Genomic DNA, 27,098 nt, shown 5'->3' with positions numbered 1-27,098 from the left:
TCTACATTCTAGCCCATGCTCAGTCGCTCAGTGGTGTCTGACTCTTGGTGACCCCATGGACTGTAGCCTACCAGGCTCCTTAGTCCATGGAGTTTTCCAGGCAAGAGTACTGGAGTGGGTTGCCATTTCCTTCTCCAAGGAATCTTCCTGACCCAGGGATTGAACCTGTGTCTCCTGTATTGCAGATGAATTCATTACCACTGAGCTACTGGGAAGCCCATGTCCATCTATTTGCCAGTCCCTGAACTTTTTTTCTGCTGAGTCTTTGCTTTGGTCATTACCTTGACTTGGAATCCCTTGCCCTCCCATATTGTCTTTGAAATCCCATCTATTCTTTAAAGTCCAAGAAGCCTCCTAAAATATACTAGTTTTAATTAGTGGTTCTCCCACCCATGCTCTTTTGACACTTTAATCCTCAGCAAAGTTTGCCTAAATGTGTGAGTTTGCTTTCATAACTGTTCAGGGCCAGGAAGACCTTCTTTCCTGTGTTATCTGGCGTTGTCTTTATCTTTAGCTTTTTAATAAAACCATATTAAATTTTGTAAAATGCTAATTAAATGCTACTAACTAAAATACTAACACCAGAGTTGTACAGACACAGATTCTTGAACTTGAGGAGAATTATTTTTCATGGAAAATACATTGCAGAAAATGGCAGTGATAAAGATTCTCTGATTTTGATGCCTCCACATAGAGGAGATTCAGTAGATATAGAAAGTTTTTTCTTTCCCAACTTTTGAGAACAGTACAATCTTGTAGTTACTCAGCGTTTGTTCTAGGAAACCATATATTTGAAATGGAAATGGATGTCTGATAAATAATATACTCAGGAGTTAAATAATTAATGACAATTTGATATGCTTTTTATGTATTTGATTAGATTCTATTAGAGCTGTCTCTTGCTTGGTATATAATTTGTCTGTATATCTGTATATTTTAAAGTTGTTTTTTTTTTTTTAAGTTCACGGGATAAAACTTCTGAAGGTGCTTGGTAGTTTTTGTCACTTGTTGAGGGGTATGAGAAGTCTTGGAGATTTCTGTATTATATTACGGATGTATTTGTATATTCTTTAAGTTACTGGTGTAGAGAAATAGTGGGCTTCCCTGGTGGCTCAGACCATAAAGAATCCGCCTGCAGTGCAAGAGATGAACGTTCGATACTTCGAGGGCATCTTCTCCAGGAAGACCCCTTGGAGAAGGGAATGGCTCCCCACTCTAGTATTTTTGCCTGAGAAATCCCATGGGTGGGGAACCTGATGGGCTGCAGTTCATAGGATCACAAAAAGTCAGACACAGCTAAGCGACAAAGCATGCACACATAGAGAAATAGTAATCAGTTCTCAGGGTTAATTTGCTTTTAGCTGCAGACAGATGCTCCAGTGTATGTAACTTACAAAGTTACCTTTCAGAATTTGGGTTGAGTAAATTCAGAGGTTATTTTGAAAGATAGGGAAATCTGATTATATTCTTGACCTCTTTAGGAAATAATGATGATAGTACCTTAAGTTAATGTAACTTAGTGAACATTTGCTAAATGTTCTCAATGAGTTTTAAGCTGTTTTGTTTTTTCCAAATGCACTAAAAGCCAAAGATACTAACTTATAAATACTGTGTCTTTATAGTGTGTGCTTTAATGAGAATATCACATTAATCATTTAAAAATAGTGACAAGGATAAGTGACCTGTTTTACATGAGTTAGGAAAGAAGGAATGTATCTGTGAAAAAATAAATAAATCTTTTCCAGTAGTAAGTGGAGAAGCATGGCGAATCCTTAGTGCCTTAACTCAAGTGGTCAAAGTTAACATCACCAGTGATGTCTTGGGACTTCATGTACCCTCCAGTATTATGTGATGAGATAGGCACCTCTGTGGTATTGTGACCATAAAGCTGATAACCCCAGTCAAAGCATGAGAAAAACATCGGCTAAATAGAAACTGAGACACGTTCTACAAAATACATAACTGGTACTCCTCAAAACAGTTAAGATCATGAAAAATAAGGAATGACTGAGGAACTATTACAGACCAGGGGAGACTAAGGAGATGTGTGGATAAACATAATGTAGTATCCTAGATTAGATCCCCGGATAGATAAGGACATTAATGGAAAAAATAACTGGTGAAACCTGGATAAAGTCTAGGGTTTAGTTAATAGCTGACAGTTTCTTAGTTTTGACAGATGTACCACAGGAATATAAGATGGTACTATTAATGGAAACCATTGAATGAAGGGTATATGGGGGAATGCCTTGTACTATCTTTTCAACTTTTCTGTAAATCCAAAATCCCACAATAAAAAGTTTATTTAAAAAATGAGGAATATTTTTCAATCCTATAAATTTATGGAATGTCTAAGTGCAAGGCAGTGTGCTCACAACTGCAGGGGATAGTGTACAAGACACCTTCATTGTGCCTTTCCTTAAGGAGTTGTCATCCAGTTGGGGAATAAGACACCTGGTACGAACATGATGAAGCCAGTACAGAGTATGAACAAGAAGCTGTGAGGCATGGCAGGGGTGTGTCTGAAATTTGAAAGTGAAAGTGAAGTCACTCTGTCGTGTCCAACTTTTTGTGACCCCATGGACTATAGCCCACCAGGCTCCTCCATTCATGGGATTTTCCAGGCAAGAATACTGGAGTGGATTGCCATTTCTGAGTTTGAAAGTAGACACTAAATGAAGACTGGGAATACATTTCTGAGAAGATAGCATTTAAAATGAATTTTGAATGGGCAAGATTTCTGTAACCATAGTCATTGGAAAGGAAATGATATGTATCACACCAGCAAGCCAGGGCTGTTGAATCACAGACCTGCTCTATCCCTTACTAGCTCTGTGACCTGGACAGCTTATTTGATGTTACTAAAGTCTTTGTTTCTCCTTGTAAAATAGGATTAGTAATTTCTGTTTCAAAGCACTGTTATGAGAATTAAATGAAGTACTTATGTAGCTTAACAAAGTATCTGATACCTGAAAAAGTCCAAGTGTTGGTTTGTCGGTCCTGTCTGACTCTGAGGCCCTATAGACTGTAGTCTGCCAGGCTCCTCTGTCCAAGGAATTCTCCAGGCAATAATACTGGAGTGGGTAGCCATTTCCTTCTCCAGGGAATCTTCTCAACCCAGGGATCCAACGCGGCAGATTCTTCACTGCCTGAGCCAGCGGAAGAGCCTATCTGATACATAGTAAACTCTTAATGTTAAGTACTAGAGAAAGAGAGACATAGATTATTGATGTAACACCACCACCATAGGTCTGGGGCTTGGGAAATACTGAGTAGTATATGTCTGGAAAAGTGAATCAGGACTATACTGTGCGTGCTTAGACTTATAAGTAGAGTAACTTGAACGTTTTTGGTAGTTATTGGTAAATCATTGAGGATTTTGGTACAGGGAGATTAAGGAGATTGAGTCTATGTTTTAAGGTTGTAATAGAATTAGAGGGTCATGTTGGAGATTCTTTTGCAGGCTGCTGCCTTCCCCTTTACCTGGTGAATGAGATTACTGTTTCTTTAGGTTTAAAGTTCTATGAAGTGCCTCCAAATGCTCTGAATAATACTGTTCTAATCTGTTACCATGTAACTTGGAGGGGGTCTCAAAAGCATGACCATTAGTATATTATCAAATACACTTAATATGTGTTAAGTAAAAAAGGTCATTGATATTTTTAGACATTGGCTTAGTACTTTTTTTTAATAGGTGATGGTTTTTGCTTCACCTCCCTCCTTTTTTTTTAAAGCAACTTAAGCAGATAAGAGTTAAACAGTACTTCATTGACTTCCTGTGAAGCTTTGCTGAAAGAAGTTCCGTTGTATCTATTTTTAAAGCTGATTACTGTGAGCAGAGGATGCTGCTATTGAGTTATAAATGTCATCTCAGTATGTTCTCACTCAGCGTTCTTTGGATGACACCAGTGTTTGCATATAAAGTTTTGGAGTTTAATGAATAAAAAAAGCAACACAGTTATCCCTCAAATGGTACCAGTAAATGAAATACTTAAAAACATTGATCATGTCACTGTTGAGCAGTATGATTATTTCTCATCATCTGTGTAGGTTTTACAGCTCACACCATGACTGAGTGGCAGAGTGAGTTATATTGTGACCTTATTTGGGAAATATTTTACTGCTCCAAAATGGTATTGTATAATGGTGTGCAGCTTGTTTGTCAATCATTGTATTAAGTGTTAATCATTCTGAAATTTACTCCCTGGGAAGTATAGGATCACTGGGTCTACAGATATTATTAAAATAGATTTTTTGGGTTTTCCCCACCAATGTTTTATTATAAAATTCTTCAGTCATACAGAAAAATTGGGAAAAATTTTACAATAATTATGTACCTATCACCTAGATGCTACAGTTACCTAAATTATTGTTTTCAAGAGGAAAGTTCGACTTTCTTTGCTTTTTAAAAATAAAACTTCTGAGTCTTTGAACCATTTTCACATGTGACAGTATTTTCACTTAGCTGGGATGATTTTTTATGTTTTTTTTTCAGAAATGATAAAATTCTTTGAGTGAAATAATTCAGTACATATTCTGGAATTTAGTAGACCCCTAGTACTAGAGTAGACAACAGTATTTTAATTTATTCCCGTATATGGTTCATACAAGTAACTTTAAATTCCATAAGATGTGAGTTTATTAAATTTTTGCAGGCAGAAATGTGCTTTTAAAAATTGTTGTTTCTTGGCATAATTTCTAGCCCTCTGTCATATAAGGGTAAAGTGCTGGCTTTCTTTCTCTCATGACTTCTTCAATCTTATTATGCAGTTAAACTGCTGAAGTTAAGGTTTCTTTTCCAGTTTCAAATCAGTGACAATAGCATACATTTATACATTTTTGTAAGTGGAAAGATACCTTTGGGAGTAATTGGTTCCAGTTTCCTTATATTACATTTGAGTCGGTGGAGGCTCAGAATGTTTAAATAACTGTTGCAGGACACAGTAAATTAATGGGAGACCAGGAAATACATTTTAGATTTCTAGTTGTCTTTTTTCCCCCTGGTTTTTTTTCCCCCTCCCCTGTTTTTTGGCCATGCTACACAGCATGTGGGATCTTAGTTCCTTGAGGAGAGGTTGAACCTGTGCCTCCTGCAGTGGAAAGAAACATGGTGTCCTAACCACTTGACTGCCAGCGAAGTCCCGAGTCATCTTGACTATTATCATATATATTTTCAAGTCCTCTTTTGTGGAAAGAATAAACAGAGCATGCTTGTCAGTTATACACTTTAGCTGCTGAATGGCAGCAGTTGACTATCAAAGTGTAGTTTCAGAAAAAGTAACCATGAGACTATCTTTATGAGTACATTGGACTGATTGTTTTGTAAGTCATCATTAAGTTTTTTTCTAGAAGATCTCAATCTCTTAATATTAATTTCTCAAAAGTCTTTTTCTTGAAACTTTTTTTGGGATGGAACATTCTCATTGTAACAAAAAAGAATGGTACTGTTCTCTGTACTTAACTTAAACATTAATAGGTACACTTTAATGTAGAGGGTTAATATAGCTCCCCATACTGTGTTCTTTTTTCCATTTCCTCTTTGCAAAGTACTTTGTGACCAAGAGTAACATGGCAGCTTGTGTTTTAGTATTTTGTGTAATAGAAAATTCATTGGTTGGCATCCCTTAAAGAGTTTTCTGTTTGTTTCATATTCCTATAAAGGCTACTTTCCAACACTGTCTTGCTTGATCTGTAGAAATGGTGATTGTGGTTTCTGTCAGGTTGTATTTATCTTTTTACTTTTGAAGCTAAAACAGGAACAATGATCATTTAATTTTCAATATCCTTATGTATTGGTGATACATAAATCTTAGTCCCTTTTAGCTGAAAGTATACATGGAAAAATGTATACCATTACATTAGGCCTGAGGTACAAAGGTACTTTGGCTTTTAGAGTAGGACCTGAGGTGGGGGAGAAGAACTCACACCAGTCCCGAACCTTTTTAAAAATTGACACTGCATACTGAATCAGCCTTTGATTCTGTGGAAGTTGTGAGAGGAAAAGAGAAGAGAAAGATGGAAGCTATAGAGTAGAGTTTATAGTTACTTAGATGTGAAGGTTAGTGTTAAGGGTAGTAAAAATAACTGCCTTCAAATACTGAATTAAAGAAAAGCTTTTGCTACCACTCAAAGTTAAGAAAGACAAGTTTTGTCTTTAGGGCATTTACAAGGAAAATTGAATAGTTGTGTTACTCTGTGGATCTTTGGAGAAATGTCAGAACACATTGTGTAAGTTGAAGTAACTGCTGACAGAATTTTGAAATGTAATTGGTAGCTTGTAATAAGCCCAAATATCCATCATGCTTCATTGCTCTAAGTTTACAAGTTTAGACGGATTTCGCTGGTTAAATTCTGCCCTGAAGGCACTGAACCATAGGCCTACTGCCTTAAAATGTTTTTGAATAGAACTGCAACTCACGACCACTTACCAAATACTCTGATCCATACATGGGCTTTTATAGTTTCTTTTTTTTCCTTTTAAGAAGTGTGATGCTTATGGTGCACATCTCTGGTGGTTTTAAGAAATATAAGCTGGCTTTTTGGGGGATGCATCCTTGAGTAGGAAAATGTCTTAAATTGATTTTCAGTAACTATTTCAGCCAGTACTTCAGATTGTTCTTATGCACCTGGTGCCATTATATCCTTGTGGTCAATAACTTTCTCCTTGTTGTGGCTTACTCCACAAATTAAAATAGCTTTTTGGCCCATTATATTTTGGTTCATGTATTTTATCTCTGATCCAGCATAGTACTGCATACCTGGTAGATTGTTAGTAGAAAATTATTTGAAAAGTCAAAGATGTCGACGTGGGCCAGTCACCCAAAGACTGGCTTTCTACCGTCACTTCAGAATTGGCTTGAAAAATCACCTCTCAGAGAGGACCATAAGATCATCCTCTCTAAAGATAACAACCATACAGGCCTCTCTTCGCATACCCTGCTTTGTTTTTCTTCAAAGCCTTTTTCTCATACAACCCTGATACCAAGGAAATGAGAGTGCTCTAAAACTGGGAATTTTTGTCTTGTTCATTGTTGTATCCATCCCTAGTGCCTAGCACATAGTATGCAGTCACATATTTTCTGGAGGTGTAATAAAGGTTAGAAATGATGCCAGAAGGATATAAATATACATCAGAAATGAATTCAGCCCTCATGTACACAGATAACTGTAGTACAGGATGGGTTCAGATGACATGGAGAAGAAGTGCAGTGAAAATACTCAGGGTATTTTAAAGTTTGTTACTTCTATCTAGCCTCTTAGGAAAGTGACATTTAAGCAGGGTCTTTTTCAAATTAAGGAACAAATGCATAGTGATTCAGAGATGAAAAAGTGAATTAGGATAGTATGTATAAGAAAAGGTAAAATGAAAAAGAAATGCAAAAAGGCAAAATGGTTGTCTGAGGAGGCCTTACAAATAGCTGAGAAAAGAGAAGCTGAAGGCAAAGGAGAAAAGGAAAGACATACCCATTTGAATGCAGAGTTCCAAAGAGTAGCAAGGAGAGATAAGAAAGCCTTCCTCAGTGATCAATGCAAAGAAATAGAGAAAAACAATAGAATGGGAAAGACTACAGATCTCTTCAAGAAAATCAGAAATACCAAGGGAACATTTCATGCAAAGATAGGCACAATAAAGGATAGAAATGCTAGTGGAGGTGATGGAATTCCAGTTGAGCTGTTTCACATCCTAAAAGATGATGCTGTTAAAGTGCTGCACTTCATATGCCAGCAAATTTGGAAAACTCAGCAGTGGCAGGACTGGAAAAGGTCAGTTTTCATTCCAGTTCCAAAGAAAGGCAATGTCAAAGAATGCTCAAACTACTGCACAATTGCACTCATCTCACACGCTAGCGATGGAGAAGGCAATGGCAACCCACTCCAGCACTCTTGCCTGGAAAATCCCATGGACGGAGGAGCCTGGTGGGCTGCAGTCCCTGGGGTCGCAAAGGGTCGGATATGACTGAGTGACTTCACTTTCACTTTTCACTTTCATGCATTGGAGAAGGAAATGGCAACGCACTCCAGTGTTCTTGCCTGGAGAATCCCAGGGACAGCGGAGCCTGGTGGGCTGCCGTCTGTGGTGTCGCACAGAGTCAGACATGACTGAAGCGACTTAGCAGCAGCAGCAGCAGCACACACTAGCGAAGTAATGCTCAAAATTCTCCAAGCCAGACTTCAACAGAATGTGAACCGTGAACTTCCAGATGTTCAAGCTGGATTTAGAAAAGGCAGAGGAACCAGAGATCTGCCTCCTGAGAAATCTGTATGCAAGTCAAGAAGCAACAATTAGAGCTGGACATGGAACAACAGATTGGTTCAGAATCGGGAAAGGAGTACATCAAGGCTTATATTGTCACCCTGCTTATTTAACTTATATGCAGAGTACATCATGCACATGTCGGGCTGGATGAAGCACAGGCTGGATTCAAGATTGCCAGGAGAAATATCAACAACCTCAGATATGAAGATGACACCACCCTTATGGCTGAAAGCAAGGAAGAACTAGAGAGCCTCTTGATGAACGTGAAAGAGGAGAATGAAAAAGCTGGCTTAAAACTCAACATTTAGAAAACTTAAGATCATGGCATCTGGTTCCATCACTTCATTGCAGATAGATGGGGAAGCAATGGAAACAGTGACAGACTTTATTTTTGGGGTCTCCAAAATCACTGCAGATGATGACTGCAGCCATGAAATCAAAAGATGATTGCTCCTTGGAAGAAAAATTATGACCAAACTAGACAGCATACTAAAAACCAGAGACATTACTTTGCCAGCAAGGGTTCGTCTAGTCAAAGCTATGGTTTTTCCAGTGATCATGTATGGATGTGAGAGTTGGACTATAAAGAAAGCTGAGCGCTGAAGAATTGATGCTTTTGAACTGTGGTGTTGGAGAAGACTCTTGAGAGTCCCTTGGACTGCCAAGGAGATCAAACCAGTCAATCCTAAAGGAAATCAGTCCTGAATATTCATTAGAAGGACTAGTGTTGAAGCTGAAACTCCAATACTTTGGGGCCACCCGATGTGAAGAACTGACTCACTGGAAAAGACCCTGATGCTGGGAAAGATTGAAGGCAGGAGGAGAAGCGGACGACAGAGAATGAGATGGTTGGATGGCATCACTGGCTCAATGGACATCTGTTTGAGCAAGCTCCGGGAGTTGGTGATGGACAGGGAAGCCTGATGTGCTACAGTCAATGGAGTCGCAAAGAGTCGGACATGACTGAGCAACTGAACTGAACTGAAAATATTCAGTTTGGCAGGAATATGCTAGTGAAATTAGTTTTAAAGGTAGGTTAGACCCAGGTTAGTGGAAAGTCTAAAAATCAAAGCTTAGCTGGATTTTGTCTCATTGGTACTATTGAAATTGTGCCCTCCTCCCCTTAAAAGGTAATTAGTTATATGTGGTGTGATTGAACATGTGTAGGAATAGACTGAAGACAAGTTTTTTGATTAAAGTATAGCTGATTTATGTTTCAAGGGTACAGCAAAGTGGTTCAGTTTTATATATATATTCTTTTTCAGATTATTTTCCATATAGGTTATTGCAAGATACTGAATATAGCTCTGTTGTACAGTACATCCTTGCTGTTTATTTTGTGTGTAGTATTGCAGATGGTTATTGCAGCCATGAAATCAAAAGATGCTTACTCCTTGGAAGGAAAGTTATGACCAACCTAGACAGCTTATTAAAAAGCAGAGACACTACTTTGCCAACAAAGGTCCGTCTAGTCAAGGCTATGGTTTTTCCAGTAGTCATGTATGGATGTGAGAGTTAGACTAGAAAGAGAACTGAGCACCAAAGAATTGGTGCTTTTGAACTGTGGTGTTGGAGAAGACTCTTGAGAGTCCCTTGGACTGCAAGGAGATCAAACCCAGTCCATCCTAAAGGAGATCAGCCCTGGGTGTTCATTGAAGGGACTGATGTTGAAGCTGAAACTCCAATACTTTGGCCACCTGATGCGAAGAGCTGACTCATCTAAAAAGACCCTGATGCTGGGAAAGATTTAGGACAGGAGGAGAAGGGGACGACAGAGGATGAGATGGTTGGATGGCATCACTGACTCAACGGACATGGGTTTGGGTAGGCTCTGGGAGTTGGTGATGGACAGGGAGGCCTGGCATGCTGCAGTCTATGGGTTGCAAAGAGTTGGACACGACTAAGCGACAACTGAACTGAACTGTATATATCTGTTAATCTCAAATTCCAAATTTATTAACACCTCACTCAAGGACGGTTAGTTTAAGTCTGAGAATGTTGCTTTGAGGTGCTAGCATTTGTTTGCAGAAATACAATAGGCAGTTGGAAAGCTACCAAGGCCTAAGATTTGGGAATCTCTTGCAAAGCAGTTTTTGAATCCTTGAGTTAGCAAAGAAAGAGTCAAGAGAGTGCATGGAGAAAGAAAGGAAATAGCAGATTCTTCAGTTCAGAGCAGATTCTTGAGAAATAGCTATTTTTGGAGGATAGAAAGTAAAACCAAAGGAAGAACAAAAGCAAGTAGTAGAAGCAAGTGAGGATGACACTGGAGAAATTAAGGAAAGACATTTTCAGGAGGATGTAGGATTCAAACTGTTTCTTCCAAAAAGATCTTTGGTGTAACTTTGTAATATGTGTATTTTCTATCATATATGTTACTCTGCTGTACTGTTTAGCATAGTTTTTTACACATAGTTCTCAGCAATTTAGCACATCTTAAGGGAATCAGGACTCTCTCTTGCTTATCTTTAAAGATTAACATTTGGCAAAATGTTACATAAATATTAAGGTTTAGTGCATTGTGCAGTCTGGTGTCCTGCTGAAAACTTATGGAAATCATTGGGAATAATTTGTGCTGTGCAGATTTTCTATCATATTATCTGTGATATATATATCTCAATAGTCTCTGTGTGTGTTTCCTGTTTACTAAAATAGTAACTGTCCTAACCAGCAACAATTGAAGGCTCTCAAAGTACCAAGAGGAAGATAATTACTGGAGTTTAGGGATTGGATAAGTGATTGTGTTTTTCAACTTACTTACTTACTTGAACTTTACAACTTACTTGAGCTATTTGGCATATGGATTATTTTAGACTGACTTCAGTGAATATTGATTTTATCACTTGTTCGGTGCTTTCAGAAATAGGAAAACTAGAAAGAGGAAAACTTGATACAAGTGCTAGAAGACAGATACCAGAAAACTGAAGCTGATTTGTTGAAAAGCTGATTAGAAAGATTTCAGAAGTATTTGCAGAAAAGTTAGGGCTGCAGGGACTTGGTGCAGCATTTTATCCAGGAAGGACAAAGATGGGACCAATGGTGAAAAGAAAAATCTGTGTTAAAGAGAATTTTGAGGCAATAAAATTGATCATGGATTGACTTGAAATTTTATTGTCTACTTGTATGACAAGAATTGACTTTTTAGTACATAAATACTAATTATTGAGGCAAGGGAAAATAGACAACTGTAATAGTAGCTGATTTGGTGAATAGCAATATCTAAGACATCTGTATCTTGTTCTGTAGCAGTACCGTTAAAGATTACCGAGATAATCTGAATTAAGCACACACCTGAAAGTAGAGACATCATCTGGTGTGTTGAACTGGTGCTTTATAACCACAACCATTAAACAGAGGTTGTCAGGCTAAAGTTAACTTGTTAAAATACAGTAGTAGCATGTGCACTTATTTAGAAATTTTTAAATGGTTTGGATTTTAGCTTTTAGTTTTTGATAAAAAGAAGTTCCTTAAAGAGGAAAACTTATCTCTTTTATGTCTGATTAGTGAAAATATTTGTTCTGGATATTTAAATAGTCCTCTTTATTGAGGATTTTTAATTTAGATGAGTTGGGATAATTTAAACATCCAGATTAGTTTATGCAAAGCAGGAAATAATATATTTTGCTTTTATAACATCTCTTTTGTGAGTGAATGGTTATAGCAGTGTACAACTTCTCACGCTTTTTGGTTGAGTCCTCTTTTACCTATCAGCCTAAAAAGGTAGATTTGTTCATAGAAGTTTATGCTCAGTTATTAGGCCTGATTAATTTAAGATTAAAAGTCTTGAAATAGATTACTGTTAAAATTATTTTTTTCTTATTTACCTGTTAATGCCTATTTGAACAGAGGAAAAGGAGTGGACTTTAGTGAATGCAGCAGTCTTTCTTGCATTATAATCACACATCTGGTGTAGTAGATTCAGCACATTTAAAATAAAAATAATTTTATGTGCTCATTTAACCATTGCACTTCTGATCATTTTTAGGCGAAACCTGACCAAACTGTCCCTGATCTTCAGCCACATGCTGGCAGAACTAAAAGGAATCTTCCCAAGTGGACTCTTTCAGGGAGACACGTTTCGGATTACTAAAGCAGATGCTGCAGAATTTTGGAGGAAAGCTTTTGGGGAAAAGTAAGTGTCAAAATAATGAATTTGAACTATGAAGAACTGAAGCTTGTGTTTTGGGTTTTTGTTTAGTTTGAAACAGAAAAATAATGAATATATGTGTAACTACTCCCAACTTTGGTAAATATTAACCTAGTTTTTCTTTTTTTTGCTCTGATCATTTTTTTTCTTAAAGAAGTAGATAGACCTTTGCAGTTCTGTTGAAACCCATGCTGTTCTCTTTTTTTCCTCATCCATTATGCTGTTAATGAACACATACATTTCAAATTATTTGCTATTGCAAACAGTGCTGCAGAAAACAAAATTATGTTTACCTTCATATGCAAGAGTTTCTCAATACTTAGGAGTGGAATTGCTGAGTCAGGGGATTTCACATCTTCTGCTTTGCCAAACGTTGCCTAACTGCCTTCCAAAGTGGTTGTGCCAGTTTCTGTTCCTGTAAGTAGTATGCACGTGTTCTAGTAGCTCTGCAATTTGGCTAACACTGGTAATATGAATTGGTATCATATTTTGCTTTATATTCCTAGTGACAAGGGAGCTTGAGCACCTTTTCACATTCGTCACCTGTCTAGATTCTTTTTCTGACTTGGCTGTTTCTATTCCTGACTTGTCTATTTTCCTGTAGACTTGTCTTTTTCCCGTTGTAAGATACTAATTCTTTGTTAGTCACTAACATTAGAGATGTCTTCTCCTAGTCTGTGGCTTGTGTTTTCACTTTGCTGTATTGTCCTTTTTTAAAAAAAATTCTTTTTATTTGTCTGTGCTGTGTCTTTGCTGTTGCACAGGCTTTTCTCTAGGTGCTGCAAGCAGGGGCTACTCTCTAATTGTGGTGGCATAGGCTTCTCACCGCAATGGCTTCTCTTGTTGTGGAGCACAGGCTCTCGGACATGAGGGCTTCAGAAGTTCAGGTTCCCGGGCTCTAGAGCACAGGCTCAGTAGTTGTGGCGCAGGGACCCAGCTGCTCCACAGCATGTGGGATCCTCCTGGAATAGGAGCAAGGATAGAACCCATGTCTCCTACATTAGCGGATGGATTCTTTACCACTGAGCCACCAGGGAAGCCCATGATTTAAGTCAAGTTTTTGTTTCTAAGTATTAATATAAATGTTCTTGAATATATTCTGAAATTTTAAATCAAAGAACTGAAAAACTAGAAAACAATAAAATTTTTCAGTTGAATATACAGATCCTAATGTAAGCCTCTCTTTGAATGCTTTTTTTTTTTTAATTGCAATATAGTTGATGCAAGCTGTTAAGTTAGTCTCAGGTATATACTGTGTCTTGATTTTATGTATGTTAAATGCTTGCTTTATTTTAAAAAGTTGTGTTTAAACATCAGATATAGAATAATTAGTGATTTTTAAAAACCTAGTTGAAGAGGATAGGCATGAGTTTAACTTTGTTACTTTAACTTAGTAACTATCTACTTTAGAAAAGAGTTTGAATTGCCACTTGATCTCTTACTTTCAGGCAGGTGAATACATAAAGGCATGTAAATAAAAACAAAATGAGATTTTATTTTATTTATTTTTAAATCTTGAGAAATAGAAATCCCACAGTACCCTTTGCTAGCCACATCTGGAGTTTAATCATTCTTTTGTTAAATAATTTCTTCTTCATCTGTATCAAAACTCTTTTCTTCCTGTACCTTAAGCTTTATATTCCTCAAGTTTAGTCCTTGATAGTGTGGGTTCTTCAAAAGAATCAGAGTATTTTATGTGCTTTTAAAAGGTTAGTTTAAACACACTATGTGAATGAAGATCTGGCCACAGGTTACATCTCTAATACTAAAAGGATAATCTCATCTCTCTTCATGCTTCTCTAATACAACAAATGTCTGAAGGTGAGAAAGGAAATTAACTTGTGGCATTCTGCCAAAGAAAAGTGGGAAGAGATGTTTCTATTATTAATTTACTCATTAGCAAGTTAAGAAACGTATCATTTATACCCTTTCTATTATCAATGTAAAATATAATTCAGTTTCTCTAAGAAAATTAAAGTGGATTTTAAGAATTTAAAGAGACTGTGTTTTCCTTGACTGTAGTAGTGCCTGGAATTATCTGCTATCTTATTCTGTGCCTTCTCTCCCACCCCCACCGGCATCCTAGGACAATAGTCCCTTGGAAGAGCTTCAGACAGGCCCTTCATGAAGTACATCCCATCAGTTCTGGGCTGGAAGCCATGGCTCTGAAATCTACTATTGATCTGACCTGCAATGATTATATTTCAGTTTTTGAATTCGACATCTTTACAAGACTCTTTCAGGTAGGATGCTAAAATGTTGGCTGAACTAATTATTGCCACTTTTCTGAAGGGAAACCTTCTGAAAAAATAACATTTGGACATTTGGGAGTTTGCCTTTTATAAAAGTATTTTTATTCTAGAAACTATAGTTTAAAAAAGGTTAAAACTACTCTGTATTTTATATTTATATAGATAGTTGTAAAAAGAGTAACTATATAATCTGCTTATTCCCCTCATATTTATAATCTTTTTTTATTAAATATTCTTTTTTACATCATTTTTTTTTCTTTGCATCATTTTAATGGTTGTATTTTACTCTAAAAGTGGGTATAATATACTTCCTGGGTTCAGTTACTAGACATTTATGTATGTTTCCAGCTTTTTCTCCTGTGGTATTAAAATTCTTGACTAATATTGAGACGTATTGATGGTTTGCAACTTCTTTCCTTTTCTAAAAATAATGTGTGTATATGCTACCTTGCATAAACCTTTATTTGGAACTTACTTGCACATCAGGCCTTGCCCTGTTTTCTCTGTTTTTGTCTGTTGCTTAACCTCTGAGGCTGATTGTATGTTTGGAGCCAGATGGTCTGATTGAATCTCTTATTTCCTTAGCCCTGGTCCTCTTTGCTCAGGAACTGGAATAGCCTTGCTGTAACTCATCCTGGTTACATGGCTTTCCTGACATATGATGAAGTGAAAGCTCGACTCCAGAAATTCATTCACAAACCTGGCAGGTCAGTGGAATGAAGCAAAGAAGTTTATTCACCTGAATTTTATTCTGTGACCTTTGCTGAAAAGGAGGAAACATGATCTTTTACTAGTTCCCCGGTGGCCACATTTCTGTGATAGGATTGTCTGTTTATCAAAGGAATTGACTTATTCAGATACTATGATTTGATAAATGCTTTCAAGCCACTTAAGAATTAAGCTTTTGTGTCTTTTACTTTTGGTGTGAAGTCATTGAAAAATCTATTATTGATGGTATTTTTGAATTTTGTCTCTGTCTCATCTTCCATCCTAATGCAAGCATGTGTAATCAAGGTTTTATTTCTCTCTGTTTTCAGTTACATTTTCCGGCTGAGCTGTACTCGTCTGGGTCAGTGGGCTATTGGGTATGTCACTGCTGATGGGAACATTCTCCAGACAATCCCTCACAATAAACCTCTCTTCCAAGCGCTGATTGATGGCTTCAGGGAAGGCTTGTGAGTACCTACTGTTTATCATCTGTTAGAGTCTAGGAACTTAGGACTGTGAAACTGCATCATTAATGACTTTATTCCGGGTTTCCTCTACAGGTTAAGATTCAGGAAACATATTAACAACTTGTATTGTTTGAATTTTCAACTTCTGTAGGACTTCTGTTTTTATTTGAAAAGGATTCCTTGAGTGAAATTATTTTTGCCTCTACTATTAACATTGTTACCCTGAGTAGATTTTATCTTTCTTTTTTTCCTACATGCTAACTTATTTTCAGGTCTATATTAGATTTTAAAATATACAGTACTTTCCAAACACAGGGGCCTCCCCTAGAGCTCAGCAGGTAGAGAATCTGCTTGCAGTGCAGGAGACACGAAACATGGGTTTGATCCCTGGGTTGGGAAGATCTCCTGGAGAAGGAAATGGCAGCCCACTTGTCTGGAGAATCCCATGGACTGAGGTGCCTGGTGGGCTAAAGTCCAAAGGGTCACAAGGGGTCTTGACATGAGTGAGTGACTACAATACTGTCAACATCAGTATTGTCCTCCAGACACTGATACTCTTTCTCCAGGGCACAGTGCCACAGGCTCTATTTTAATCAAGGGGTTGATAAGCTTTTTTTGTGAAGGGCCAGATAGTAAATAGTTCTTCAGTCTTTGCAAACCACATAAGTCTGTGTCACTTGGTGGTGCAGTGGTTAAGAATTCGCTTTGCAGTGCAAGAGACACGGGTTCGATCCCTGGTTGGGGAACTAAGATCCCACATGCTGCAGAGCATCTAAGTCTGCATGCTACAACTAAAGATTTCAGTGCCACAATGAAAGATCCCTCATGACACAGTGAAGATCTCCCGTGCTGCAATTAAGACCTGACTCAGCCAAATAAATAAATAGGTAAATATTTTTTAAAATATATATTTCTATACCAAGTAGCAGAAAATGTTACCAGTTATTTGACTAGGCACAGTTAGGATGACTTAGATGTTCCTGATGGCAGCAGGCTCAGTGGCCTTCATCCTAACTTTATTTTAATTCAGCAGAATTTCTTCAGGCTATGGGTTTTTGTTATCTCTGCTTATATTTAGCAGAGATTCCTATTCCTTTGGGAATTCAAATTGATTATCAGTTGGTAAGCACTAAAAATACTAACAGTTGACCAGGTATAAGAAAACTACATGTGTTTTAAAGTGATTAGGAAAATCCATTTTCCATTACACATCATTTTCTACAGTAATGTTAGAACTGAAAGGGGTACTTCACCAGATGGCAGAACAGTTTGATGCTAGAAGCTTCCTGGTAGTTGATCTTAGTGGCTTAATTTGCTTCTTGTTATTTTTCTTTCAAATTGGTGTCTCTTAGTGTTAAATCTGTAAACAAGGGTGTTTTAAGGTCTTTGGTTGAAGCAAGTGTCATTTTTTTAAATTGAGAATTCACACTTTAATCTGTGGTCATCCACAGATAAAAATAGTTGGTAAATTGTGGTGCACAGACTAGGTCTTTTAGTCTGTGTCTAAGATAGTTTTTCCTTTTCAGAATGTTGTTTTAAAAAAAACCCAAAGAAGAATATGTGACACAGACTTATGTGGCTTGCAGAGCCTGAAACACTTACTAACTGGCCCTTTACAGGAACAGCTTGTCAACCCCTTGATTAAAATAGAGCCTGTGACACCCTGGATAAAGAATATCAGTGTTTGAAGAGTATCTTCTTAGAACTGATCTGTGTTATTTAATTTTTTTGAAGTACTAATAAAATTTCTCTTTGCACTTCTCCTAAATTACCCTTTTAGAGTGAGAGAATTCCTAGATAACATTTGTCTGTACTAGTAAGCAGTGATAAATTGACTTCAGATTGGTTACTCTTTTTACAGCTATTTGTTTCCTGATGGACGGAATCAGAATCCCGACCTGACAGGCTTATGTGAGCCAACTCCTCAAGACCACATCAAAGTGACCCAGGTGAGTTTTGTTTTCCATTTTAACCATATTGCTAGACCTAAGCTTCTGTATATTGCTCTGGAGAACTGACAGAATTATATTAAGTGATTGGATCACTTAAAATTTTAAACCATGGACTAGATTAGTGAATTTATGTGTGTGTGTTCTCTTTTTAAATCCTGCTTCTTAAAATAGGACCAAGACTAGGTGCTTTCTGTTTTACCTGTTCACCTGTTCACCTGTTGTGATACTCTGTTTCCAGGCAAAGATTAGTATTACAAGTAACCATCTTCAGTTTTCCTATTTTTAGCTATATAGTTGCAGTCATTCATTCATTCATTCAACAAATATTTGTAACAAACTGAATAATCTCTTTTTCTTTTTTAATCAAAGGAGCAATATGAATTATACTGTGAGATGGGCTCCACATTCCAACTGTGTAAAATATGTGCTGAGAATGATAAAGATGTGAAGATTGAGCCCTGTGGCCACCTCATGTGCACATCCTGTCTAACATCCTGGCAGGTATGGATCCAAACCATGCTTTTTCTCAGCTCAGTAATCACAGTGAAGAATTGTGGGTTGTATATCCTTTATGGATATAAAGGTTTGTCTGTGGGGTAGGTTCTAAACTTTTGGTGCTTTTTTCATTTTTAGGTACTGTGTTCTTAGTAGGCGAATATTTTAAGAACTTTCAGATGTGTCTGTCACCATCTCCTGTTTCCTTTGTAGGAATCAGAAGGCCAGGGCTGTCCTTTCTGCCGATGTGAAATTAAAGGTACTGAGCCCATTGTGGTTGATCCCTTTGATCCTAGAGGAAGTGGCAGCCTGTTGAGGCAAGGAGCAGAGGGAGCTCCCTCCCCAAATTATGATGATGATGATGATGAACGAGCTGATGATTCTCTCTTCATGATGAAGGAATTGGCTGGTGCCAAGGTAAGTCTACAATTTAATAGACTGTGGCAAAATCTTACCATCAGCTGTGTCCTAAAGCAGTAGAACTCTTAACAACATCTAAAATACAAGGAGTAATAATAGGTAATATTTGTTGAACATTTACCATGTGAAAGAGAACCATGCTAAATACTTAACTGCTTTAATTCATAATCCTATACTTAGCTATATTCATGTAACCCTATGAGTAGATGCTATTATTATCCTCATTCAGCAGTTAAAGAAATCAAGAAGCAATGAGGTTAAGGAACTTGCTGAAGGTCGCACTACTAGTAAGTTGAGCCAGAATCTGTGGCCAGGCATCCCGCCTTCCAGGCCCATGCTCTTACTGTCTGTATCCTAGAAGTGGGTTCTACTCAGAAAGCTTGTGGAGAAAATGAAGGGGGAGTAAAAGAATTGGACCGTGTCTTGCTACTGTGACTAGAATATTTTCTCCTTGTTTTTTTCTCTAGTGGAGTCTTGGCAATGGAAAGTTAGGTTTAGGCAGGAGAAACGAGGCCTTGTTAACAAATAAATGGCAACTAAAGTGATTGGAGGGTGGTAGGAGGTACCGTACAGAGACTAAACAAACTAGAAAGGCCCTAGTAAAAGATAGGAAAGGTAAAGGCCAAGAAAGGATGTGACCAGATTCTTTTATATCAGTGGTAGGATAAAACAGGGGTTTATTCGTTAATTCAAAGTAAGGCAGTCACCGAAGATTTTTATAAATATAGGGCAGACAAAGGTTCTAATATGCTGTTAGTTCTCTAGTTTAGGCTGTTACAACTTTGATAGGAGGCATTTTTTGATACAAAAGAATCTTTCTTTTATATCAGCACCCAACTGCCTGGTACATGGTAGGTGCTCAATAAATATTGAGAAGATGGGTTGGATTCTCTTCAAGGATTGTGTCCAGTTTGTCTCTTCTTTTCTGTCCTCAATGCCACTGCCTTATTTCAGGCTCTCAGAAGCATAGGTTCTCCCTGTTTCCAGAGTCATTGATCTACAACACACACCTTGATCGTCTCATTCCTTTGCCTCATGCTCTTTAATGATTTCTCATTACTTAATGGGTTAGTAAGTACATTCTCTGTTCTAGGCACTTTGCCCTGATAATCCTTCCACTTTGTTTTGTGGAAACTGAATCATCAAAGATTTCTCCATGCTTTTGTCTTGATAGTTTCTATGTCATTTACCTCAGTTTTCATATCCTGAGAAATCTTTCCAGATGATACCCTGCTTCTCCTACCCCTAACTCACACATATTTACCCAAATATAATCTAGGTCTGGCTAAGTGTTTCTGGGATACTGTGAAATGTCTGCCATAGAATGTCTGCCACCTGGTAATAATTTATTAAAAGTATTTCCTGGAAATTCCATGGCAGTGGTTAGAGTTCCTTGCTTCCACTACTGGGTTTGATCGCTTGTTGGGTAACTGAGATCCCACACACCATGTTGTGTGACCAAAAAAATAATCATTTCCCATTAGTTCCTAGAAGGCAAGAGTCACCTCTCATTTGTAATTGGCTATTCACAATTGAGCACATAGTAATTACTTTGGATGTTTGGGAATTAAAAACACATTGAAACAAGAATTGATAAATATATCTATGCTATATGGATAGTTGAAGAAATCTGGACTGTTTGAGTAGTACATTTTTAATTTTTTGAAGCTGACCCTTATGGGCGTTCTTTTGCAAGTCTGTCTGTAGGGTGAATTTCTAACAGTCAGATTGCTAGATAAGAGTATGTCCATTTAAACTCTTTGAGAGAGGAGAGGGATATAATTAGTGGTGGGGCATATGAGAATTTCAGAAAGCAATGGTATTTCATTTTTTAGCTGAAAGGTAGGTTCTATGTGAATGTTTCATCTTATTCTTTGTACCTTATAGTTCATTATCTACTTTTTATGGATAAAATATTGGAGTAAAAATGTTTCTTTTTTTGGATAGACATTAAAATTTATTACCTGTATTTTTTGTCCTAGGGTCACTCCTAAAGTATATGCGACTATGAGAGTACTTGCTTTGTCACATCCCAGTAGCTTGTTTTGTTGCTTAATTTTGATTTGTTTTTAAAATAGTGAATCTACTTTTAAAAATATCCTTGTGATAAATACAGATGGTTTTTTTGTTGTTGTTTAAAGTTTAAAAGAATTGCTAAAAATGTCGGTTATCTACTTCCATCTCCTCTAGCTCATGTCCTATTCAGATTTTTCCATTCGTAAAGCTGTTCCTTAGCCACAGGCTATACTGCTTTCTCCTGATTTTTCGATACTAGTTATATTTAGAAAAGGATTTAAATCTCTTATCTTCCTCCTTCCTACTCCCTAACTTCCGACTGTAGTTAATTGGAATGTTTTTTGGTTCAGTCAGTATGCAGTGTTTAAATGAGTCTTGCTCCCTATCGTTTCAAGTATTATACTATAATGTGATTACTTTTGCTTTGTTTTACAACCTTCCACTTTTCTGAAATAATTGATTTGTTTTTATTTCCTTAGTTCTCAATTTGTACCTGTCACTACCAAACATCCTCTTGATATAATTTTCTCTGGAGTAAATTCTATGCATGTATTAATAAAGTAGACGTTATGTAATGTAGTATACTGATGTGTGGGAGTCTGTCATGTTTTGGCCTCACTGTAGACTGGTTTTTCACTGAGTGTGCTGCATTCTGTCACCCTGAGGTCTCTCCTTGCCATCATCATGGGACTTCATTGCCTCTCATCTGTGTTGGATTTCGTAACTCCCATGTTTTTCTGTTTCTTGCTTTAACTTCCTTCTTTGAGTAGAGTATGCCCTCAAAATAGCTTTCTGTGAAGAGGTGAGAGGTGAAATTTTTGAGACATCTGATATCTTAAAAATGTCTTTATTCAACCCTCAAGCTGACTAAATATAGACTTACTGGGTTGAAAGAACACTTCACCTCTGAATTGTTACAGCCTCAGTAACTTCTAGTTTCTAGCATATTTTTGCTCTTTGATGCCTCTTTTCTCTCTGTCCTCAGAAGCCTTAGACTATTTTCTTTATCCTTGATTCCCTGAAAACTTAAGAGTGTTGTTGTTTGGCTGGTTATGGGTTTCTTTTCTTTCTTTGGGCTACCTATGTAATGAACACTTTCTATATGGATATTTATATCCCTTAGGTCTTGGAAATACTTTTTTTTTTTTTTGTAATTTCTTCCTCGTATGTGCTTTTATTCTTTTCAGGAACTTTATTATATGTTGAGATAAAAGAACATTTTAGGGATTGGTTATGATATTGAAGCATGAATTGAAGAATATGATTGATTAGCTCAAACCTCTGCCCTTTAGGGATGAGAAGGAGGGATGGATGGTGGGGAGTGGATCAAGATAGGCAGAGAGGGCCTTCCAACTGAGAAACAACTTGAAGAAAGTTAAGGAGGTAGGAATTCCAAAATAGAGAATTACAGAAAACGCTATTGGTTAGGGAGACCAAATTAGACTTGTGAAAGCCAGGCAGGAAAGTTGACATTTTATGACATGGGAAAGTAGGAGTTACTGGTGGATGGTTTTTGAGCTAGTGAGGATTTAAGGATGGTTAAACTGGTAATGGTGAGCAAAATGATTTAGCGAGATAAGAAACTAGAAAGCTGAGAATCATTAGAAGGTGGTTTTGATAAATTAGGTCTGAGGTTGGTAAGTAGAATGGAAAGGAAAATATAGATATGCCATTCTTTTGTGGAAAAATAACAAGATACAGTGAAAGAAAGAAAGAAAGTGAAGTCACTCAGTCCGACTCTTTGCGGCCCCATGGACTGTAGCCCTCCAGGCTCCTCTGTCCATGGGATTTTCCAGGCAAGAATACTGAAGTGAGTTGCCATTTCCTTCTCCAGGGAGTCTTCCTGACCTAGGGATTGAACCCAGGTCTACCCGCATTGTAGGCAGACGCTTTACCGTCTGAGCCACCAGGGAAGATATAGTGACTGACTTAGATATTGATGATGGAGGGAGAGTAAGTGTGACTTTTCACTTTCTTAACCCTTGAGGTGTTGCGCTGTTCACGTTTCATTGACGTGGAGGCCATGTTCTTAAGCGTGAGTCAGAGCAAGTAACCTGTAACGCAGGCTTTTTCCCTTATTCCCATCCTGGCATTAATGATAGGACTTAATATGGAGATGATTGTTTTTCTGTCATTTTACATAAGTGCTTGTAATACATATTTGCCTATTTTCCATCTGTTTTGCTTTCAGGAAATGCAAAGTAGTATTTTGTATAAATTCTCGTATATCTCTTGACAGCCTACTTGGACAAGCTTATCAGCTATTCATCACCCTGCTGTGGGCAGGGAAATGGAAAAGGTTATACGTTTATTTGTTTCTTTTGATTTGGCACAATTTTCGGAATACAAATTGACAAAAATATCATCCCTTTTAATTACTCAATTGAAATAACATTTCTTTGGAAGAACACAAGATGCTTTTTAATAATACCATCGATCACTTTATCTTATAAATCTCTTTTTTTCTTTGAATCATAATAACCTCTGGAGAGTTTATTTACTTTGATTTCTTTCTTCATTCTGCTCCTTAAGCATTATTTTCCTATATGATTTGTTGAGAGATTAATGTGTATCCCTTTCTTTTAGTACGACTTTCTTTTTTTAATCTTGAAAAGATTTTTTTTCTTCTGAAGATTAAGAGATGGGAAATCGTAAAGTTTTTAAAAATTATAAGCTTGGAAGCTTTTTACAGCACAGTAGTTTCTAGATATAAGCTTTGTAGCTTGTATCTATGATACTTTTGTGATTGAGAGCGCCCTCTTATGGTAACATAAAAATAATTCAGAAAGCGCTTCCGTAAGCCAAAGTCAGGCTCATTGCTATATTCACTGTTCATATTGCACTTGTTTACAGCTTTAGGAGTTGATAGTTACCCCTTCTCCAAACAAGAATAACCTGTTAGGAAATTGTTACTTGTATTAGGTGGAACGACCTCCTTCTCCATTCTCCATGGCCCCACAAGCTTCCCTTCCCCCAGTGCCACCACGACTTGACCTTTTACAGCAGCGAATATCTATCCCTTCAAGTGCTTCTGGTCTTGGAACTGCTTCTAAGGTAAAGCATTATCCATTTCTGCAGTTTTTTCTGATTCTTTTTTGTGGATTAGTGGAATTTGATTGCTTCCATCATGCTTCCATAGGCTCCTCCTGGCTCTCTTCATAAGGACAAACCATTACCAATACCTCCCACTCTTCGAGATCTTCCACCGCCACCTCCTCCAGACCGGCCGTATTCTGGTGGAGCAGAAACCCGGCCTCAGAGACGCCCCTTGCCTTGTACACCGGGTGACTGTCCATCCAGAGACAAACTGCCCCCTGTCCCCTCTGGCCGCATTGGAGAAGCGTCATGGCTACATCGGCCAATCCCCAAAGTACCAGTAGTTGCCCCAAACCCTAGTGACCCCTGGACAGGGAGAGAATTAACCAACCGGCATTCACTTCCGTTTTCATTGCCCTCACAAATGGAGCCCAGAGCTGATGTGCCTAGGCTCGGAAGCTCATTCAATCTGGATACCTCCATGGTGAGTCCTCATTTTGAAATTATTTATCTTAGTAACAAATATTTGTGGGTGACATTGATGGGGAATGTTCTATGTTATGTTTTGTACTGGATTCAGAAATAATATAATCCCTATTTTCAAGAAGTATATCTATTAATATGTTTATAAATGCAATAAGCATATTTCTGCCATGAGTTGTATGAATAGAAAGCACTTTAATTTTAGAGAAAGAAAAGATTATTTCCAGATAGAGCAATCATGAGGGCTTTTATAAGAGTGGCATCTGAATTTGAAGTATTCTTTCCAAAGTGGATACTGTTTTAAGATAGACTACAATGACAGAAATGCTTAAGATGTATTGTGGAATAAGAAGTGTTTAATTTGAGAGGAGGAGTTTTGTGTATCAGAGTAGGAAAGGGGGCTAGAAAGGAACATTGTTGCTAAATTAGAGGGCACCCTCCCAGAAGAATTGGAATTTATTTGGTATAAATGAAGAGTACATGAAGATTAAATTAGTGCAGTAATGTGACCAAAATGATGGCTTAAAGACAGGAATCTAAAAAAAAAAAGAGAGAGAGAGAGGAATTTAGGAATAGTATGCAGAATGGATTAGAAAGAGAATGGATTGAAGAAAGACTGGTTAACAGTCCATTGGATAAGCAGGAGATAAGGGATAGAATTGGGGGTGGGAGAGGTGTATTCATTCTTTTGTTGGTTCTTTATGCACTCAGCAAAAAATCTTGCCCTCAAAAAATTTACTTTCTACTGGAGCAAGGATGGGAAATAAACAAGATAAACTATAAAATATAAAAAGTTTTGGATGCTGATGAATGCTGTGGAGAAACATAGGATGAAAATGGTGTAGAGAAAGCTGGATCTGGGATGGGGAGGTACATGAAGGGATGACATACATTTCTGAGCAAAGACTTGGAGCAACATGGGGTGGAGGGAAAGCAGATGAGTTTGGGAGAGTCTGTGGTTGTAATCACAGAGGGGCCCCACATAACTGTTACGGGGTAAACAAGAGGGAGACTCCTGGTCCAGGAACAGAAGGGGGAGCCTGCTTAGGTAGAGACTTCAGGGAGCATGGAACAAAGACCCAGTGAGTCTTGAAAGCAGTTGGTCGGTGGAAAAAAGGATGAGAGGTCGCATGTACATATATACACATATGCACACACCGCAGAGGTTTTTAACCTGGCTAACTAGGGATAGACATGTTGAATTTGACATGAGCCATTAAAGGAAGAATTGGCCAGTGGGCAGTTACAAACCCAAGAAGAAGATGGAATTGGAGGGTAAAGTTGAGAAATGCTGAGGTCCTTAAATGAACGATGCATTTCATGGTGGAAAGGGAAAGGGGAAGGTAACTTAGCATTTTGGTGGCGTTTGTGGTATAGGCAGTCTTAAGTTAGTGAGAGTGGGTTAGGTTTGACTTTCAGCGGCATTAATATAGGAAAATGTGTAGATTTTTAAAGCTAGAATGGTAATTGTGCAGACAACCAGTTTCCTCAGATCTTTCTAGAATTAAAACAAACAAAAAAACCCCTCATTTCATTGCCTCATTTTTAGATCTACCCTCCCTAACCCTTATATTTGAACCTTCAACTATACTTTTGTCACATATAATAAGCCCAAAGCATGGCATTGAGGATGAGGTCTCTGTCTATATGACTGTTCTTGTTATTTTGAATAGATTAAATAAGAGGAGATGCTTAGCTATATTAAGAGCATTTTTTTTTAAACTCTCTTCTTTCCAGAATATGAATAGCAGCCCATTAGCAGGTGCAGAGTGTGAGCATCCCAAAATCAAACCTTCCGCATCTGCCAATGCCATTTATTCTCTGGCTGCCAGGTAAGTTTACTAAAACTGTATTTCATACAGTGGAGTTGATACTTTCAAACAACTTGTTTATAGGAAATTTAGAAAACCCAGAGGGTTGTAAAGAAGAAAATAAAAATTGACCTGTATTTCTATTATGTAAAAATTATCATGTATTGGACTGTTTCTTTCCATTATTTTCTCTGTGTATATGTACATAGTAGGAATGCAAAAGTAGGAAGTCAAGAGATATCTGGAGTAATAGGCAAGTTTGGCCTTGGAGTAAAAATGAAACAGGGTAATTAAAGGCTAAGAGAGTTTTGTCAGGAGAACACACTGGTCATAGCAAACATCCTCTTCCAACAATACAGAATGAGAAGGAACTTTGAGACCTTCTAAAAAAAAAAAAAAAAGCAAAATAAGGTACAATGTGGAGTGTATTGTGGGAAACTTACATATAGGCAGTATTGGGCAGACAACCATCCAGAGGCACTTGGAGCTGCACTGCACGTCACTGAAAGGGGAACAAGGGAGTATAAAGGGGCTAAAGATAGAATCTGAGTCCTAAAGGAGAAGTGTGTCTGCAGCAATAGGAACCGGGTGGGGCAAGCTGGGGGGAGAATCTCTTGCCATTATTCCTCACAGACCATTAATCTATGTCAGCTGAAGGTATTCCTCGAGTTTTCATGTCAGATGAAGCAAAGGTAAAAGTTGATAGGGAACTCACCTGGCTTGGGCATATTCCTTGTGAGCAGGCTAAAGCCCGGTCACAGAGAAGGGGAAGGCGTGGGACTGCGGGTGTAAGGTGGAGCTCACAGAATGGGGCCAGGATGGTTTCAGCTACAGTTATTTAGGAGTATACCATTTAATTTCCACAGTTTGGGGACTTTTCAGTGTTACTTTTTTTTTAATTGATTTGTAACTTTATCTGTTGTGATTAGAGAAAATATTTTGTATGATATTTTTAAAAATCTATTGAGACTTAGTTTGTGGCCTAACATAACATATTGTCCATCTGTAAGGTGTCCTGTTTGTACATGAGAAGAGCGTGTGTGCTGTTAATGTTGAG

At 37.6% G+C, this 27,098-nt stretch overlaps 1 protein-coding gene across 3 annotated transcripts in view; it reads left to right on the top strand.

Moving 5' to 3' along the window:
- The window catches only part of CBL (Cbl proto-oncogene), an 87,496-nt gene that overhangs the window by 42,093 nt on the left and 18,305 nt on the right, over window positions 1–27,098 (top strand). For 2 of the 3 annotated variants that reach the window (XM_065945624.1, XM_065945626.1), the window contains 11 exons: window positions 12,240–12,386; window positions 14,488–14,644; window positions 15,239–15,360; window positions 15,691–15,828; window positions 17,690–17,777; window positions 18,150–18,281; window positions 18,489–18,692; window positions 22,951–23,010; window positions 23,634–23,765; window positions 23,851–24,231; window positions 25,968–26,062. In XM_065945624.1, coding sequence (XP_065801696.1) covers window positions 12,240–12,386; window positions 14,488–14,644; window positions 15,239–15,360; window positions 15,691–15,828; window positions 17,690–17,777; window positions 18,150–18,281; window positions 18,489–18,692; window positions 22,951–23,010; window positions 23,634–23,765; window positions 23,851–24,231; window positions 25,968–26,062 — 1,656 coding nt within the window. The remainder of the gene's footprint in view (window positions 1–12,239; window positions 12,387–14,487; window positions 14,645–15,238; window positions 15,361–15,690; window positions 15,829–17,689; window positions 17,778–18,149; window positions 18,282–18,488; window positions 18,693–22,950; window positions 23,011–23,633; window positions 23,766–23,850; window positions 24,232–25,967; window positions 26,063–27,098) is intronic. The other variant, XM_065945625.1, reaches the window with a different exon arrangement.

The sequence above is a fragment of the Muntiacus reevesi genome, chromosome 9 (assembly GCF_963930625.1).
Source record: "Muntiacus reevesi chromosome 9, mMunRee1.1, whole genome shotgun sequence".
NCBI lineage: Eukaryota > Metazoa > Chordata > Mammalia > Artiodactyla > Cervidae > Muntiacus > Muntiacus reevesi.
Note: the sequence above shows the minus strand (reverse complement) of the source record. Positions and strands in the feature narration are given on the sequence as shown.